At 39.1% G+C, this 17,148-nt stretch overlaps 1 protein-coding gene across 1 annotated transcript in view; it reads right to left on the reverse strand.

Annotated features, from left to right (window-relative positions):
• Window positions 1-1,778: 1,778 nt before the first annotated feature.
• The window catches only part of LOC146450215 (short transient receptor potential channel 4-like), a 28,680-nt gene continuing 13,310 nt past the window's right edge, over window positions 1,779-17,148 (reverse strand). The window contains exons 12-16 of the mRNA XM_085100617.1: window positions 16,839-16,960; window positions 12,471-12,599; window positions 9,320-9,491; window positions 8,905-9,119; window positions 1,779-3,611 (exon numbers count right to left, since the gene is read on the reverse strand). Of these exons, the coding sequence (XP_084956743.1) occupies window positions 3,420-3,611; window positions 8,905-9,119; window positions 9,320-9,491; window positions 12,471-12,599; window positions 16,839-16,960 (830 nt within the window). The 3' untranslated portion in view covers window positions 1,779-3,419. The remainder of the gene's footprint in view (window positions 3,612-8,904; window positions 9,120-9,319; window positions 9,492-12,470; window positions 12,600-16,838; window positions 16,961-17,148) is intronic.

Consider the following 17,148-nt stretch of genomic DNA (forward strand, 5'->3'; position numbering starts at 1 on the left):
CGTAGTCCCTGTCACCCGATTTTTTGCCAGGTAGATTAATCGTGCCACAGCGGGATATCTTATTTCGCCTCGCATGGTTAAAGTATCAGGTGATCTAAAGAAACACATTTAGTATTTGCTAGTATTGGCGTTTTCTTGATAGCAGGGGTGGTTATCTTCTATCATAACGCGAGTCCAATGTCGGTCTTAAGATTTTAAAATAACGTTTCAGACTTTTATAATCTGCAACACCATAGCGACAAACCGATGAGTGGTGCCGGATCTCTTGTAGACCTGGATCAGCAAATTATTTTGGCAAATGCAACGAAAATTAAATAAACAAAATGGGTACAATAACTTTACCACTTTATTATATTTCAGTTATTCTAACCATTTTGTTTATTTTTCGTCACCTCCGCCGTTAGGATCAGTCTGCCATCTTTATTTTGCGTTTCGGACTTTGCCTGGGGTGGGATTATTATTGATCCAGATAATACATACAACCTTTTCGACTTCGCCATCTTTGGGCACCAAGGGCTTTGCTGATTGTAATCAAAGGAGATTTCGTTTTTTCAAACGTCTTAAAGGCTGGGAAATCTGTCGTATATCTAATGCCCGGGCGAATCCGCACGCTGACTTTACCGCCTCCCGGCAAAGGAAGGTTGTAAGAATAAATTGCTCAGTAATGCCCTTAAAGAGTTGCACGAGACGGTGCTTGCTTTCAGCACGGTTATTTCTTTACAGTATTTCCACTCAGTTTCCAAGACTGATGTTGATTTTCTTTCGCTGGAACCACCGAATAAAGGCTGTATGCTCACGGAGGGATCCTGGTAAAGAATAGAGCAGCACCATGTCCCCAGAGAATAAATTTGACGTCTATGGATTGCAATACCCGCAACGATTCTTAGGGGGCGACCACTTAGACATTTCACATCTTTCTTTACTCCAAAATCGGCTTGGGTTAACTTCCCTGCACAGTTTCATAATTGAAAGTTGGAATAACAACAAGATTCCACAGTTGTTGTTGTTTGTTTGTTTGTTTGATTGTTACGCAACAGTAGCTAAACAGTCAATTCACTTTATTGCAGACTCCCTCGGGACCGCGAGTTAGTGTCCTTAATAGCGAGGGTTCGTAACAGCGGGAATTTATTTCAGTAAAACGTCTGTAGTATATTTCTGCCGGGAATTTAGCTACTGTCCGTATTATCGGGGTGTCCGTAAAGCGATAGCTGGCTGTAAGTGTCGTAAGAACCAGATTGCCGATAGAATCAACGGGGTGCATAGAGGCCTACACGTGATGCAAACACTTGAGGCTGGTTCAGACGTGCAACGCAAACGCAAGAGCAACCGCAAAAGCAAGCGTAGGCGGCGTTCACACATAGAACGCAAAAGCAAGCAGAATGAGATACGCACGCGCATTTTAGTATCCCAAGATGGTGGCAATCTTGTTCCCAGAGTCCGCGTTAGCCTTGACCACCAGTCGTTAAACGAGGACTCTGTGTTTTCATCTTGGTTTGAACGTAAACCGTAGAGGCATGGAAAGAGTATTTTTCATCTTGCGTTTGCCTTTCCGTTGCCCCGGTTCACCCGTGTGAAAAGCAAATGTAAACGCAAATACAAGCGCAAGGAAATGACAAATTTTCCATTTCTCACGTTGGCGCTTGCGTTTGCGTTTGCATTTGCATTGTGGTAGTTCACAAGCGTGCTTGCTTGCGCTTGCGCTTGCATTTGCGCTTGCGTTTGAATTGCACGTGTGAACCAGCCCTTAGCAATGATTAAAATTGTATCACAAAGATATCACAACAATCTGCTTTTATTTCTAATCTGTACTAAGCGGTGAACAAAGCAGCAGAAGCCAAGTCAAAAAAGTCAAAATAACACACTTCCTTTACATTAAATATTGCGGCGTACTATACTCACAACGATAATTACTGGTACAGTTTGCAAACCTAAACTGCGTTTTGATTAAGCTTTTATCTTTTGTAATCTTTGCAACAAACAGAAATATCTTTTGGCCTGATTATTGAGGTACTTTTTCTACGCACAATCAAACGAACGTATATCAGCGCCATTTCACCACACTCTTTATTAAGTTACTTGTAAAACCATTATACTGAAATGCTTATGCTTATCAGATTAACTCAAACTTAGTTAAAAAGCAGCAAATGTACATTTTAGAGTTTAGGAAGTCAAGCCATGCATTAAATTTATATATACATATCATCGTGATGCAGTCAGAGACAGCCGCCATCTTGGATCTGCCACCTTGGTCTTCTCGATTTAATATTCAAAACCTCTGGAAACCATTCGAATTTCAAAAAAACATGATCGTGAAAATGCCGTTGCAACGGAAAGAAAATGGCTCGTGAACAATTAAATGCCATACCAAACATTTTACGAACTGTCACAAAATTTGGCGGTGTTTGCCTTTTTAAAGTTTTGAAATTAGTGCGGCCACTTTCTTGACTCCCATACCCTCTCCCTCTCTCTCCCACCAATGTTTAATGCAATAGTAACAGTTGTTCACTATTTTATCCTTTTTTAACCATTTGAACTGCATCCAACTCCCTTTACTATGGACACCTACGAGACTGCAAGTTAGTGTCTTTAACAGCGACAGACGTCCGTCATAGCGGGAATTTATTTCAGTCAAACGTTTATAATTTATTTTTGCCGGGTGTTTAGCTGCTGTCCATATTATCAGAGTTTCTGTAATATTGAGGTGTCCGCAAGGCAAGAGATGAATGTAGCTAGTTTCTCCGTCGCCCGATTTAGAAGAGAGCTTGCGCAGCGACTGAAAATATATGCTTATCCTTACTGGCATCCATTGACTCGCTATCGTATTACATGTAATGTAAACTGATTCCAGGGGCATACAACGAGAAAATTAAAAAAAAAAAAAAAAAACCCAAAACGTTGTCTTCTCTGTTCTAAAATCGTTATGTGTCCTATTTTAAAGGCATATCTGTGTAAACTACTGCAGTATGATCTATTCGGACACTATAGCTCAAAATTTTAGTTTCAGAAAGTTTATCAATAGGTGAGCGAAATTCATTTTATAGCCCGAATTTGCTAGCTGTCCTTTTCTTCATTTTTAGCGAAATAAAAACGAAAAGAATTAGTTTTCCAGTGCGGCTTGGTTTTTAGTTTCAATTTTACTTAAATTTAAATATTTGAGGCGATTAAGGCCTCCTGAAGAGATATTCACCAAACTGGATAGTCGAGTGCCCCTGTGATTTGCCTTCAATACCTCGTAACATCGCTACCTTGTTTCTGTCTAAAACTTTAGCAATTATAAATGGCTGTGTTACACAAGGAAAAACCAAGCAAAAAAAAAAATGTAGACGATTTACCGCGCAACGTGATTAGTGTCCTACTGCAGTTCTGAGTCTTTCCTTTTATATGCACACCTTCTCCTTTTCTTTTGATCTTTCGGCCATTCATTCATCGTCTTTCTTTTCGCCCAACTTCAGGAGCACGGCATCTAAGGTTTCCTGCAGTTTTGTGCATTGGCTTTTAATATCTGAGGCTACATGTAGCTTCTCCTCTAAGGCTGCAAGTTTAGATTCAAGACCAGATGTCACCTCCTGCATTTTTGAGCATTGGTAGTCAATATCTTCCCTCGGACACATCTGAAACGAGCCAGTAAAATCTTCATAATGGTGTGAAGCGAGGCCAGGCAAAGGAGAGTTAGTAATTTGAATTCACACACGGCAAATCACGTATCATTTTAGACGAGGAATCATGCTTAAATTATAAACAAATGCATCTATGTACAAAGAGATGCACATAAAGCAAAATCATGATCAGTAATAAGGAGAAGGCGAAGAAGGCTGTAATTGTACTATTGAACAAAATTCCACATGAACTAGCAAAATAATGCGTTTTTACTTGTTCCATCCAAAAAAAAAGTATAGAGTATTACAAAGTCAGGAATCCAGAAGTTATTAGAAAAAAAATCGCTGGATTTTGAGAACTCCACTGCTGTGTGTTCGTTAGGATACCCCAAAGCAAAGTTAAACACAGTTATGACGTTTACACAATTTAACACTTATTTCAGATTTAAATAACACTGTAAGAATAAAATTAAAATCAAAATACTGTACACCTAAAACCCTGGTCGTTTGTTTTCTGTGCATAATTTTAGAGAGTTAGCGAAGCGGTTAGAATTACAACTCCCTTCGTTAAGAGTTTCCACAACGAACTGAAGACAATTCAAACGTTTTGCGGAGTAAACATATTTGTATTCTAAAAGAAATTGAAATAATCCGAAGCTATAAGTTTAGGAGAAACAAATCGATAGAATTGGTCTGTTCTTGTTTGTTTTGAAAATACAAGGTATTCACACCAGCCGGGTTATTGTGGTTAGCCAATCAGATTGAGTCATTAACAACTGAAGCGTTTCTTAACAAAAAAAAAAAAAACCAACAGCAATAACAACAGAAACAACAACAACAAAAAAAGCGCGGAATGCTTTTTGGATGAAGGTGAGAAAATAGAGCTTTATTGTTTTCGTTTTTCTGCTAAACAAATGGACTTCTTTTCTCATCTACGTCAGAACTACGAGGATTCAGAATACTACATCGTGTAAACGTAAACGTCCGACCATGTTTTGGAGTATCCACTCTAGGAACAACCATTTCTGTAGAGGCCGTGGCGCAGAATGCCCGGATATCCTTCATATTCATATGATGAAAGCATTACATTAGCATAACAGTGACGCACTGATTAAACTAAAGAAGTGATCTAAGATTTCTTTTAGCAACCAAGGAACGCAAAGAAATGCTATTCATACAGTTAAAATTAGAAGAACCGTCAATTTGTAAAATCTCTGACATGCGCATTCTCAGATTCTCAATGATTTTGATTTCAACATCGGGATTTTAGAGCAATTTTAGAGTTCTCTTCCTGTTACTGTTACTATCATAATTTCAAATCATTGTTTTCTGGACGCCTGTGCCATGCGGCCTGTTAGTGCAAAATGCCTATTTTCTGAAGACGAATTGTCAAATAATTCCAAGGCACAGGATTGCAGGTTGAGGTGCCTGGGCATAATATCGATCGGTGAACCCGACGTGAATTATATATTTGAATAACGTGACATTCAAACGGAACTGAAATGATATAAAACTAATGCACCAAGAGATATCCCTTAATGATATCCTTCCTTCCTTCCTTCCTTCCTTCCTTCCTTCCTTCCTTCCTTCCTTCCTTTTTTCCTTCCATCCATTCGTTCGTTCGTTCGTTCGTTCGTTCGTTCGTTCGTTCGTTCATTCATTCATTCATTCATTCATTCATTCATTCATTCATTCATTCGTTCGTTCGTTCGTTCGTTCGCTCGCTCGCTCGCTCGTTCGTTCGTTCGTTCGTTCGTTCATTCATTCATTAGACTGTTCACAGTCCCCCTATTTTCCCGTGGGATAGGGCTTATCACGGTTTTCGACGCCATTTTGACGAGTAGGCAAACAGGCTCGAAATAACAGTGTTTGTATGGAAATCCGATCTCAAATAATTTTCATAAAACATCGCTTCTGAACAATTCATGAATTGGAAACTTTTGGCAATAGGAAAAGAATTTTAAGAAAAAATTGGAGGGATGTAGCTGTGCCAGAAAGCGTCCAGTCATGTTTTAAACTATCCATACATTTGTCTGTTAGCGAAGCAGCCGTGAACTGCTCTAAAAATAGCTCGGGGAAAAAACAAGGGTAATGTATGGGAAGTTCAAAACACGACTGGACGCTTTCTGGTACAGTTACATTCCTCCAAACTTTTTCTTAAAATCCTTTTCCTAGTGCCAAAAGTTTCCAATTCATTGGCGTCAACGGAACGTTCTGCATGTGTTCCGGTTGCATTGAAATTCAATTTGCAAATAGCTGGTGTATTGTACTGTATTTCCGTGCCTATTCTCGCACGAAAGACTTTCGCAACTGTACTATGTTTCGAAATGGTACAGAAACTGTAACAAGGATTATCGCATTTCCTTCAATTTGACATGTTTATCTCTGGGGAGTACACTTGTAATGACGGTACCTACTTTTGTTATTGTGCATACGTTCTGCGCACCTCGAAATACTTGGGTTTCCTATGGGTGGTGCCTTCTAATACAGGGATATTTTTGCGCGGTTTAAAACTAAGCGGAGAAAGCCGAACTTAGGAAGTGCTCTTGGTATCCAAAAAGAAAACTGCGGGTAACCATGCTTTTTTTTTTTTTTTTTAGAGATATTAAAACTTCAATATAACAATAGAGTTGATGTCTGCGGGCGTAAATATGTTTTTGGCCCGACTCAGGCTCATTTTAGCCCGAGCCTCAGGCGAGGGCTATAATGAGTTCTGAGAGGGGCCAAAAACATATTTACGCCCAAGAACATCAACTCTATTACTATTATAATAATTTCAGAGGGCATTCAGAAAACGAATCAAAGACAGTACAGTAAGAGATCTTGAACGCTGCCAGCGTCGCGTCGGCGTTTATGTTACAGTTATTTCATTGTACAAAAGTATTCATTCTCGCATAAGCTTTAAACTTAGACAGAACACCGCAAAATTTGTCGAAAGAATATTTGCTTCTAAGTTTTCAAAGCGAAAATAACAGAATTTTGTAAACAGCGAATACATGGTCACTTACAAGTGTTCAGAAATTAATTGTGCAAGTGCTAAACTGAGCGGGTTTCGCTCGACGAAGACAAACTGTTTACCTTCACCTCGCCGCCGGCCATGAAGCTACTACAAGGATTATTTCCATCATCGCCCACGAGATTCTTTAAGTCCTCTTCTCTAACCAGCTGAGACGACTGGGAAAATGCTTCTTCGTTAGGTTTTTCCGCCATTTTCTAGCTCAAAACAATTTTTTTTGCAGATGGCAGCGCTTCCAGTTAAACAAGCAAGAAAACAGCGCGAGCAGTTGAATGGTCTCTAGTTCTGATTGGCTGGCCACGTTATTTTCTTGTTTCTCATTGGCTTAGAGCAGCGGGCTAAAATATATTTTAGCCCGCTGAATTCTCCATTTTAGCCCGCAAAATACGCCGCAATGCCCGATAAAATTATTATAATATAGTACTGATTTCCTACAATGATACGAAGGAAGAATGTCCAAACTTTTTCTGAACCAGCAGTTTGGGACAAAAGCGTCAAAGTAATTGTAGTTAAAGTGATTCAAGGTCTGCTTGTCTGCTACTCGAAGTTTAGTTGTTTTTCTGCTTGAAGCTTTTGCTGTAGCTTGAAAGAGCACTCGTGGTTTTTAGGGATCCGTCTCAGTGTGAGATATAACTCAAGTGGAAGGCCAACAGATTATATCATTTGAAAAGCAGGACATGTACACGTTATTCCGTGGTCTTTCAATTCGGTGTGATGCTGCAACGCGCGAGAAGCGCGTGGTCTTCAGTGTAAATAAGACACGATATTATAAATTTCGCTGGATAGTTGATTAATTATTTTGATAGCACCTTTCGACAACTGACTGCAGTTGTAGTTTGTCTCGTCTGTTGCGATCTGTTTAAAGTTCTGATGCAGCTTTTAAGATTCATTTCTGGTTAGTTAATTCCCGAAATTATTTAAGGAGTTGAAGTTTAGAAAAGATATCTTGATCAGTTGCCGAGAAAAGACAATAAATCAACTCCAAATCAATGTTGATTCTTGGATGGAAATTATTCCCGTTATTACCAGCAAATAACAAAAACCGAAGATCTCTGAGAACATGTATTTACAAAATTAACATTTATAGCTCTTGTCGCAAGTTCACAAATAATGAGACGCCGCCCCTCTTTGTTTACCCCAAGTTATGTATCTGTTCGTCCTTTATCTCAACACACATGCGAAAATGGTATTCGAATATAAAGTAAGAGTATTCAGCTTTCTGTATGAATTAATCGTTAGGATTGGTTGTTGCTTTTCCGCTCATAAAAGCTAACAGTTGAAAAGGAGGCTTTTGCCTAAACGCTGACAAAAATTCGACGCACAATCGCTTCCACTGTGCACGGCTGACGATCGTCGAAAATCAACATGGTTCGCAACGGCATGTCTAGTCCTTTATGGTTTGATACAACCAACGACGACTTACTTTTCTCCTCTGCTTGTTATTGTTCGCTTGAGCTATCGCAAGATTAGAAAAAGTCTCAGATATAAGCGAATAATGCAGGTGAATGTGAACATTTTGAAGCGTTTTGTAACCATAACACAACACTCCCGGGAACAATGTCAAGTAGAGTGACGTCATTATGTGGTAAATTAGGTCCCAGTACGGCGACAATTTTTGTAAAGGAAAAAGCAAGTATTTTCCCCCGAAAAAAACTGGTTTTCAAAAATTTTAGACAAGTTTTGTACATGCATTAAACTCCTAAAAAAATAGAAAATTCCTTTTCAGTGTCATATGCACTTTATGCTGTTACAGTCTCCCTATTTTTCTCGCCGCCTTCCCACTCCGGCTCCGGTCCTCTCGGTAGTTTAGACACTCTCCCCAGATCACGCACGTTAGTTTTTACAAACCAAGATGGCGACAGCTCCATCGAAGAGTACCAGTCTCGACAATCCCGCGGGAAAATATTCATTCATTTATTCATTCATTCATTCATTCATTCATTCATCCATCCATCCATCCATCCATCCATCCATCCATCCATCCATCCATCCATCCATCCATCCATCCATCCATCCATCCATCCATCCATCCATCCATCCATTCATTCATTTATTCATTCATTCATTCATTCATTCATTCATTCATTCATTCATTCATTCATTCATTCATTCATTCATTCATTCATTCATTCAGTCAGTCAGTCAGTCAGTCAGTCAGTCATTCATTCATTCATTCATTCATTCATTTATTCATTCATTCATTCATTCATTCATTCATTCATTCATTCATTCATTCATTCATTCATTCATTCATTCAAATCATTTGATGACAAAATTAGGAGATGTTCTTACCTTAGCCAACACGGTATTCGCATACTTAAAACAAACGTATGGGTAGAGCTGGCTTTGATCGTACTCAATGTATGTCACTTGTTTGTCTTGTGGGATTACTTTGCTCCCATTCTCATAAAACTCAACTGGAACTTGGAGTTTTCCATCTTTACATTCTTTTTTTTCAAACAGTACCGTACATCGAATCACATCACCTCGACGAACGGCAGCATTTCCTAAGTAAGACAAGAGACTAGTTATTAGCAAAAATCTGATGCCTATATTGAAAAACAAAAAACAAGTTAACGACGCCAAATGCTATCTCTTAATGAGTGCATGTATCAAACAAAGAAACTTTACAAACACATTAAAAAAATAAACAGGCAGACAAACAAAACAGGCAAAACAAACCAATGCAAAAACGTTTTGATGTTACCTGTCAATGTAGTCTTCTTGGAGTCGTGTTTTACGTCATTAAAGATTAACCTATCATCGGTATGGTATCCCACAGTTCCTTTATACCATCCTGGCATATGAATTGTACGGTAATCTTTAAATACCACGCCAAGTCCGAGCCACTTTGTCTCGCCAGTTTCCACAATCATTACCTGTATAAGCAATTCGAGAAATATGACGACATAATTCCTGTTGCCTAAACCAATAGGTCACTTCCGTGTTGCTTTGAACCTCATTATGAAAGCGAGGCTTCGTGTAGAGTTTTTTATTACGTATATTTGGCTTTCTTTCATGTGCAAACAAAACTCACTTAAATATGAAAACTTTGCACTTAGTCACGCTTTCGTGATAAGGTTAAAAAAAAAATCCGGGAATGGCCTAATTTTAACCCACTCATTTCGGGGGTGTAAACCTAATGTTGCTACCGGCGTCCTCGGAATCTCCTACACTTGGATTGAAAATTCTGCATGCAATTAAGGCATCTGTAGAAGAAAAATAACCGTGCGTAGAAATCGTCCCTTTACGCGGGCACTTTAAGAAGAAATCCAACAAACCCTTATACATTTTCTAAGGGTCAATAATTATAGAGTTTAAAAACATCTTCAATTGAAATGTGACCGGGGAAGGAAATGGACCGTGGTTGTTAAAAGAAAAGCCGTAGCAATCGCTTCGTCTTCGTTATCCAATAATTAATGGAAGTGACGCGAACAACATCGGAAATATTTAATTATGTGTTGAAATACGGTGTCTGCGATTTCTCAGATGTAGCTTCGTTATTTTCTCCCTCCTAAATTTTGATTTTCTGAAGCCTAGCGCGTTCTTTTCCAAAGGAGAGCTTAATTTTTAAACGGGAACGATGGACTTTAAAAAGCCTGTATATTTTTTTGTGAAGGTGGTCTAGTAAAACAGTGCTGCCAATTTTCAGCCAAATCGGTCACAGTCTACATTTAAGCAGGCTTAGAATGCTTATATCTAGCTGTAATTTGATTCTATCGAGAACAAGAGGAAAATGGAAAATCCTTATCACATCTTGACATCACTCGATGGTTAATAACGCTCTTACGTTTCAGAATAAATGATGCACTGACAGACAACGGGTATGGAACTGTTTACGACAACAGTGGCAAATACATCCCGTGATAAACAGACACCAACAAGCTGGTTTCCCAGGGAAAGTAGAGAGGGTGGTAGCTAATTCGCTCCTGACGTTTTATTTTGTTTTATTGTTGTTGTTGTTGTTGTTGTTGTTGTTGTTTTCCCAAATCCACACACACAGTCAACCTCGTTCCCAAGGTCTCTACTCTTCACGTCCCCGGGAGCGAGGGAGGAGAGACCCTTTTTGGGGCTTGTCACGTGTCTCCCAGAATCTGGTAGAATACAAATAAATGACTGAAGAGAGGGGCGGTTGAATGTCAGTTTGCCTATACTAAGTGTACCGGACTGATGGGAGAATATGCCCCAGTCAAGTCAACTTGCGATTCGCGTGTTTCAAAGGTCATGTCAAGTGGTCATTCAGAAACCCCAAAAAGATATATAAAGCGAGTGAATCTATGAATGTGAGCTGCCATCGACTTTGTAAATCAGTTGGAGATACAAGTCATTGGCGAAAACTTTACAGCAAAGGGAATTCGACTACTTCTGGTGGTAGCCGAGGAGGCACTTTCTCGGAGTGAATTTCTCCACATCTACTTTTAGAGTCGTCAAGTCCATGATCTCTGAAAGTCAGGCATCGTTTAAATTAAAGGTCAGGCGGTGCATCGAGGAGTTGTCCTCCGCGCCGCAATGGACGGCCAGGAAAGAATCAAACGTAACCGGAAATGTAACTCGAAGCCATTGTCGCCGCAGACTAAATTTCACTTTAAAGCCGTCAACTGGAACAATGGTTGTTCGTTATTGTTTTACTACGATTACGGTATTTCGAAATGGCTTTCTTTTTTCATTGAAAGATCCGTAAAAAAAAATTACTGTATACATGTTGTTATGCCGCACATCCTCCTTCAGAACTGAGCGTTCTGCTTTTGTGCTATTTCCTGTGTATTATGCGCCAATCAAATCGAAACTTCAACATCCCCCCCCCCCCCCCCCGGGCAAATACCGGGCATTTGACTATTTTCTGTGCCCGGGAGTGGGGAATTTGACCTTGCCTGGTTGGGGTGGGGAAAATTGAACCGGAAGTGTCAGGTTTCCAATCGCTTTTTTTTCTTAGGGGGGGGGGGGGGGGGGGCTCCGAAGTCGCTAACAGCTATAAACACGTGTTTGGACGAGGTGGAAGAGTTTAAAGGAAGAAAATACCATTTGTGAGCGATTGGATTACAAAAAAAGGTCTTCAAAAGTGAGAGTGCTTAAATATTAATTATTTTTATAGATTGTATATAATTGATGTAGATTTTTTATACAATGAGTCAAGCTGCGGTTTTGTCCCGCAGTGAATAGTAAAAGATATAAACACTGTCGAATGAAAAACCGCTTTGGCTTAAATTGGAGAATATCTTGCCACAACACAACATTTTACGTACCTCGCTAACTAATTACATATGTATTTCTAGTTCTTAAAACGATGTACTGATCTTTTATGCAATGAGTCAAGCTTCACCTTTGTCCCGCATTTGTGTCGGAAGAGGTTTTTAGAATAGCCATAAAACAGCAATGAACAGTAAAAGAAAAAAAAACACTGTCCAATGAAAAACCGCAGCTTTGGCTTAAACTGCAGAATACCCTGCCACTCGAACAGTCTACGTAGCCGGCTAATTCATTTTGAATATGTTAAGTATTTCTCGTTAAACAACCTTTGCCGTGTCTCGGAGTTAGAGCAGCTTACCGACTTGCTGATTGACATTGTCCGACTTAACAAATTCAATTTCCAATCATTTTTTCAATAGTTAAAGCGGTGTTTTTTGTAGTAACTCATGACAAAAGCCGACAACGATTGTTCTTTCGGGAGGGGCATTTGACAGACAATTCCGACGATAAGGTAGGGCATTTGAACACCATTTTGGCCCGAGGGGGCCGAAATATGAACGATCCAATTTTCAAAAGTTCAAATGCCCGGGGTTTACCCGGGGGGGGGGGGGGGTATGTTGAAGTTTCGAGTTGATCGGCGCATAAGCTTTGAACTCATCAAGGTAACTTACCTCAAAATGAGGAAATTCTTCAGAAAAAGGAGTGCGATATCTGGCACCACACCTATCAGATCTCACAGAGAGTCGTTGACAGGTTAAATACAAACCGTCGATATGTATGGAAGAATGGGTGTCCCAAGCCTTGGGAAAAAACAGGAGTAGTAATTTTTACGATCATTTTAATTTACAGCCTTAACATATAGGTATTAAACATTCACCATGCTAAGTTTCAAACTCGGACTTGCAACGCTTCCCTCTAAGAAAATCGGAGAACTTTTGCAATGTGTTCGGCCCAAATAACACAAGATTTATCGACAAGATGGAAACTTATTAACTCCAATTAGGCCAAACTCCAAAAAATAAACTTAAGGTTACTGCCATGTTTCGCGAGTGCCTTCAGGGAAATCTAGCGTATGCGCGCTGCTTTCCATAAAACCACAAAAAACCTATATATCACTGTAAAGCTGATAAATTGTAGTTTGTGAAAATATCAATGTTTTTTTTTTTTTTGTTGGATACATAAGCGCTGAGAGGCCTGCAAACTTGATACTAGCAACGTGTACTTAACTGAATTACCCACTCTCACGTAAAGGCGCACAACCAAACAGACTGCACAATATCAATCAGGAGATAATAGGCTAACAAAGTGTGTCAGGCTTTTTCTTTATTCCTATTGGTTTTTGAGAAAACCCATCCTAAAGATGGACATGCAAGGGAAAATTTTTGTAGTCCAGCCAGATGTTAACACGTCACGGGAAAAATATTTTGAATTTCGTAAAAGCCCGACACTGCACTTTGATGCATTAATATCTGATGACCATTTTGGCCAAATTTCGTTAAAATCTGGCAAATCCACATACCCTATTAATTCATTTGAAGATGGGGAATTCGTGCAAAAACAAAAGCCGTGTTTTCGGCCTTGAAACATTTTCCGAGTTTTTGCACCTCATTAAAATACTTGTCAACGCGCTCACGCCGCCGGCCAATCAAACACAAAGAAGCATTCTCTGGGGAGTTCTGTAAGCATTTAGTGTTACTGTAATATTGTCACGCGGTTTCTTTATAAGAAAAGTTAAGTCTGGCGCGAGAAAGCCACCGGTGAAACCAAAACAAAGAAGAAAACGGCAGATAGACGCAGAACATGAAACTGGCAGCCCCAGCGGAGTTGACACGAAACACGCACTTCTCACCGCTATCAGTACACGAGGCTGCGCGCTGAGGTTCGCTGCTTATTTTCAGCCGGTCAACAACGGCGAAAGTGGCTGGATTGTCGCCGGCATCTTCGATTTCGGACTCCGAACTGATGTTCGATTCTCCACTATCCGATTTCTCGTCCTCGAATTTCTCTGCTGCCGAGGCAGTTATAGAAAATCTGACTGGTTGTACCAAGAACCCTTGTCGCTCTCCGCCAGCTGACGTTTTTTGGCTTCGTCAAATGATTTTTCGACCTTCTTTGGGCCATGTTTTTTCTTACCTGTCACCCAAGGCGACTTTTCTAGTTTCGCTTTCTTCATAAAAACCTTTTACGCAATGCTTGAATCCAAAATAGAACGCTGTTTCACAGTAAAATTTTACATACAACGCCGTGACATATACATGCGATGAACACGATGTAGACAAAAATATGCAAATTTACCGGTAATTCGCGGGTAAATTTTGCCGCGTAATATCTCAACACGGTCCCGCATAAATTGGATTATCACACCTTCACTCGCTCACCGCTTTTCCTACAAAACTTTGTTTTTCAGATAGCTCGCGTTCTTTTTAAGATTTCTAACGGCTGTTTTCACGAAACTTTGCATCCCTTTCTTGTTTCAACAGTTATCTAAAAAAAATTAGTTGACAAAAATTCGACCTTTCTTCCCTATAAGTAACCTTTAAGTCTTGCTGGGGGATCTTTCCTTTTCGTAGAGACGTCAATATAAAGTCGTATTACCGTCTCAAAATGACGGTTTCTGATTGGCTCAAAGACTGTCACGTAAGCATGGAAGCACGGCACTAAATGGGTTCGGCGCGCCCAGATCAAAATTTTACTTCTGTGAATGAACATGCGACGTTGGATGGTGTTGTTTATTTCTTTTCATTTGAGTTTACAAAGCTTCTGACACTGTTCAAGGACCACTTATAATATTATTTTTGTGGTGAACATGTACCATGATACAGCGGATACAACTTTTTTCTTGAAGGTAAGCGAAAATTCGATGAAGAGAAATTCACTTAAAAGACTTTCTACAGTGTGAAAGCGGCCACGGTAAATAACAATGAGCTTAAATTCTAATAGATTATGGCATTTTCAAAGCAAAAGGATCTGTTTCTTTTCTGATGTCTCTTATCTCTAGAAAAATTTGCTCCAAGAGCTCTGCTGCGTTCTCTTTCATGGCTCAGGTCTGTCTATTTGATCTTCTTGTCGTAGCGCCGAACGGCAGACTCGGTAATTTTTACAGTATTCTTCGCCGCTTGGTCTCTTTTAAATTTCTAAATCTCCACGGCATCTAAGCTAGGATAACAATGCTCTGTTTTCGTTTTTGGGTACTAGTATGGCTGCTCTTTTTTTCTTACTTCTGGTTGTGAGGTTTATTCATCACTGTTTTCATGTTGTTGTTTATATCTCGGCGGTAACAAATTTTCAATAAAATTTGCTGGTAAAATGTTCAAACCTACTAGCTCGTCTATTTCATCAATGGTAGGTGCTTTATGGACTGTAAATTTTTGCATTTTCTTTGTTTTGATGTAAAAATTAAAGCCAAAAATTCAAATTACCCGCCCCGAGAAAAAATTTCGCGCACGGATATTACCATGGCTACAGTTTAACTGAAGTAAGAATTTCTCTTTCAATCAGCGCACGATTTGTACTTTATCCGTTTACTTTCTCCAACAAAATGTCAGTATCGCGATAAAAAACTAAATTCGATTTTGAGACGGCAATACGACTTTATATTGACAGCGTTGGGAGAAAATATATTCCGTATTGGGCTCCGTCGCTTCGCAACTCCGCCCAATACGGAATATATTTTCTCCCAACTAGCCGTCAATATAAAGTCGTATTGCCGTCTCAAAATCGAATTTAGTTTATATAATTTGTACTTTGATCCTGTATCATGCAAACAACAGTCACAGACATGTTATGGCCTCGCGAAAGTCTAAATTTGAAATGAAAATCTGTATTCTTTTACCTCGGCAGTATTTGCCTTTTCTTTCCTTGTACTGTAAGAGTTGTCCACAAGCATTTTTGACAGATCAAATCTAAGGGATGTCATGAATCCTTAGCTGTTTGGGTTTCTAATTAATAAAACCTTGCTGAATTTTTTAAGTAGGCGGAATAATAGAATACTTTGTACGAATAAACATTTTAAAAACTGTAAGATCGACATGAAATGGCTTGCAACCATGAACCAATTAATAAGGTATTCATACGTCGAGCGGCAATGTAAACTTGCGATTCATTGACTTCCCATTTGAGAGATGTAAAAAGATCTTAAAAGATTAGTCTGAAATGTCAGCGGTCTCCTTCCCGTAACCCACAAGACCTCGATGGCACGAACACGGTGAAAAGAATAGGGTGAAGAGGAGACGTCACGTACTTTTTGTGGGAATATTGTTGTCTAAATTTCGATTTAATTTTAAAGTCATACAAACTCTTAAATCACGCTTGCATGGCAACCTGTGTCACATACGTTTTGGTGACCTGTGGATAAATCTTGTGTTTTTTGAACCGAACACATTGCAACCGACTTGGCATGGTGAATTTTTAATAACTATATTTGTGTTAAGACTGTAAAGTAAAATGGTCGAAAACTGAGGTACCATTAACACTTTTGTGCCGTTAAATATACCTTTATTTCACCGCTTTTTTAGCGCTCTACAAAGGTGGTTTTAGAGTGTCTGCTAGATAGAATGACAAAATGAATAGATTTGAAAATGTTTAGTAGTGGACAATAAACACGAATAGTTGTGTATCGCTTGGATATAAAGTTTGACTTCAATTGAAGTTATTTTAAGAATTTTGCGGTGCTTCGTTCTCGCACCTTATTTTGAACTTTTTCAGTTGGCCGATAAACTGCGTGGAAACTGCACTTTGACCAAATTTTTAAATTTTTGGAAATCTCTTATAATTAAAACGTCGCTGGATTTTTTAAATATGATTTTTTAAAATAGTTGAACAAAGGGTATTTTTGGACCAAATATGAGCGATTTGCCAGATTGGTCGTTGACGGCAAACTTTCGATCCTTACAGGCAGCCACTCTTAAGTACCATGGATATTTTCTTGTGTCAAGTTAAATGCTTAAAATACAAGAGAAAAGGCAATGATGGCAATACGAAGAAGGCAGTCCCTGCATTAATTACCAAACATGTTAAAAAGCATTGTTTAAGATACGCACCTCTTCACCAATAGGCAAGATAGCTTTGTCAAGGTTTTGCTGTCTCGTGAACGATCTGTAAAGAAGCTGATTGACCATGCTTCCTGTGTTTTCTGTATCATCAAGTACTTGATCAACTTTTTCTATAAAGGTACGCACATTGCTAAGATTGGAATCGTAATTCTGTCGTTGTTGAAAAAAATAGTTTTGAGAGAATCTGAACTCTTACAAGAAATTGATTACTTTGTTAGAAATATTGGAGTTAGCATTTTAATGTTGTAAAACTTGGATATGATTATCGATCATTTAGCGTTTAACTTTCCTTGCGCTG

This window comes from Pavona decussata, unplaced genomic scaffold (genome assembly GCF_977016875.1).
Source record: "Pavona decussata unplaced genomic scaffold, jaPavDecu1.1 SCAFFOLD_479, whole genome shotgun sequence".
Lineage (NCBI taxonomy): Eukaryota > Metazoa > Cnidaria > Anthozoa > Scleractinia > Agariciidae > Pavona > Pavona decussata.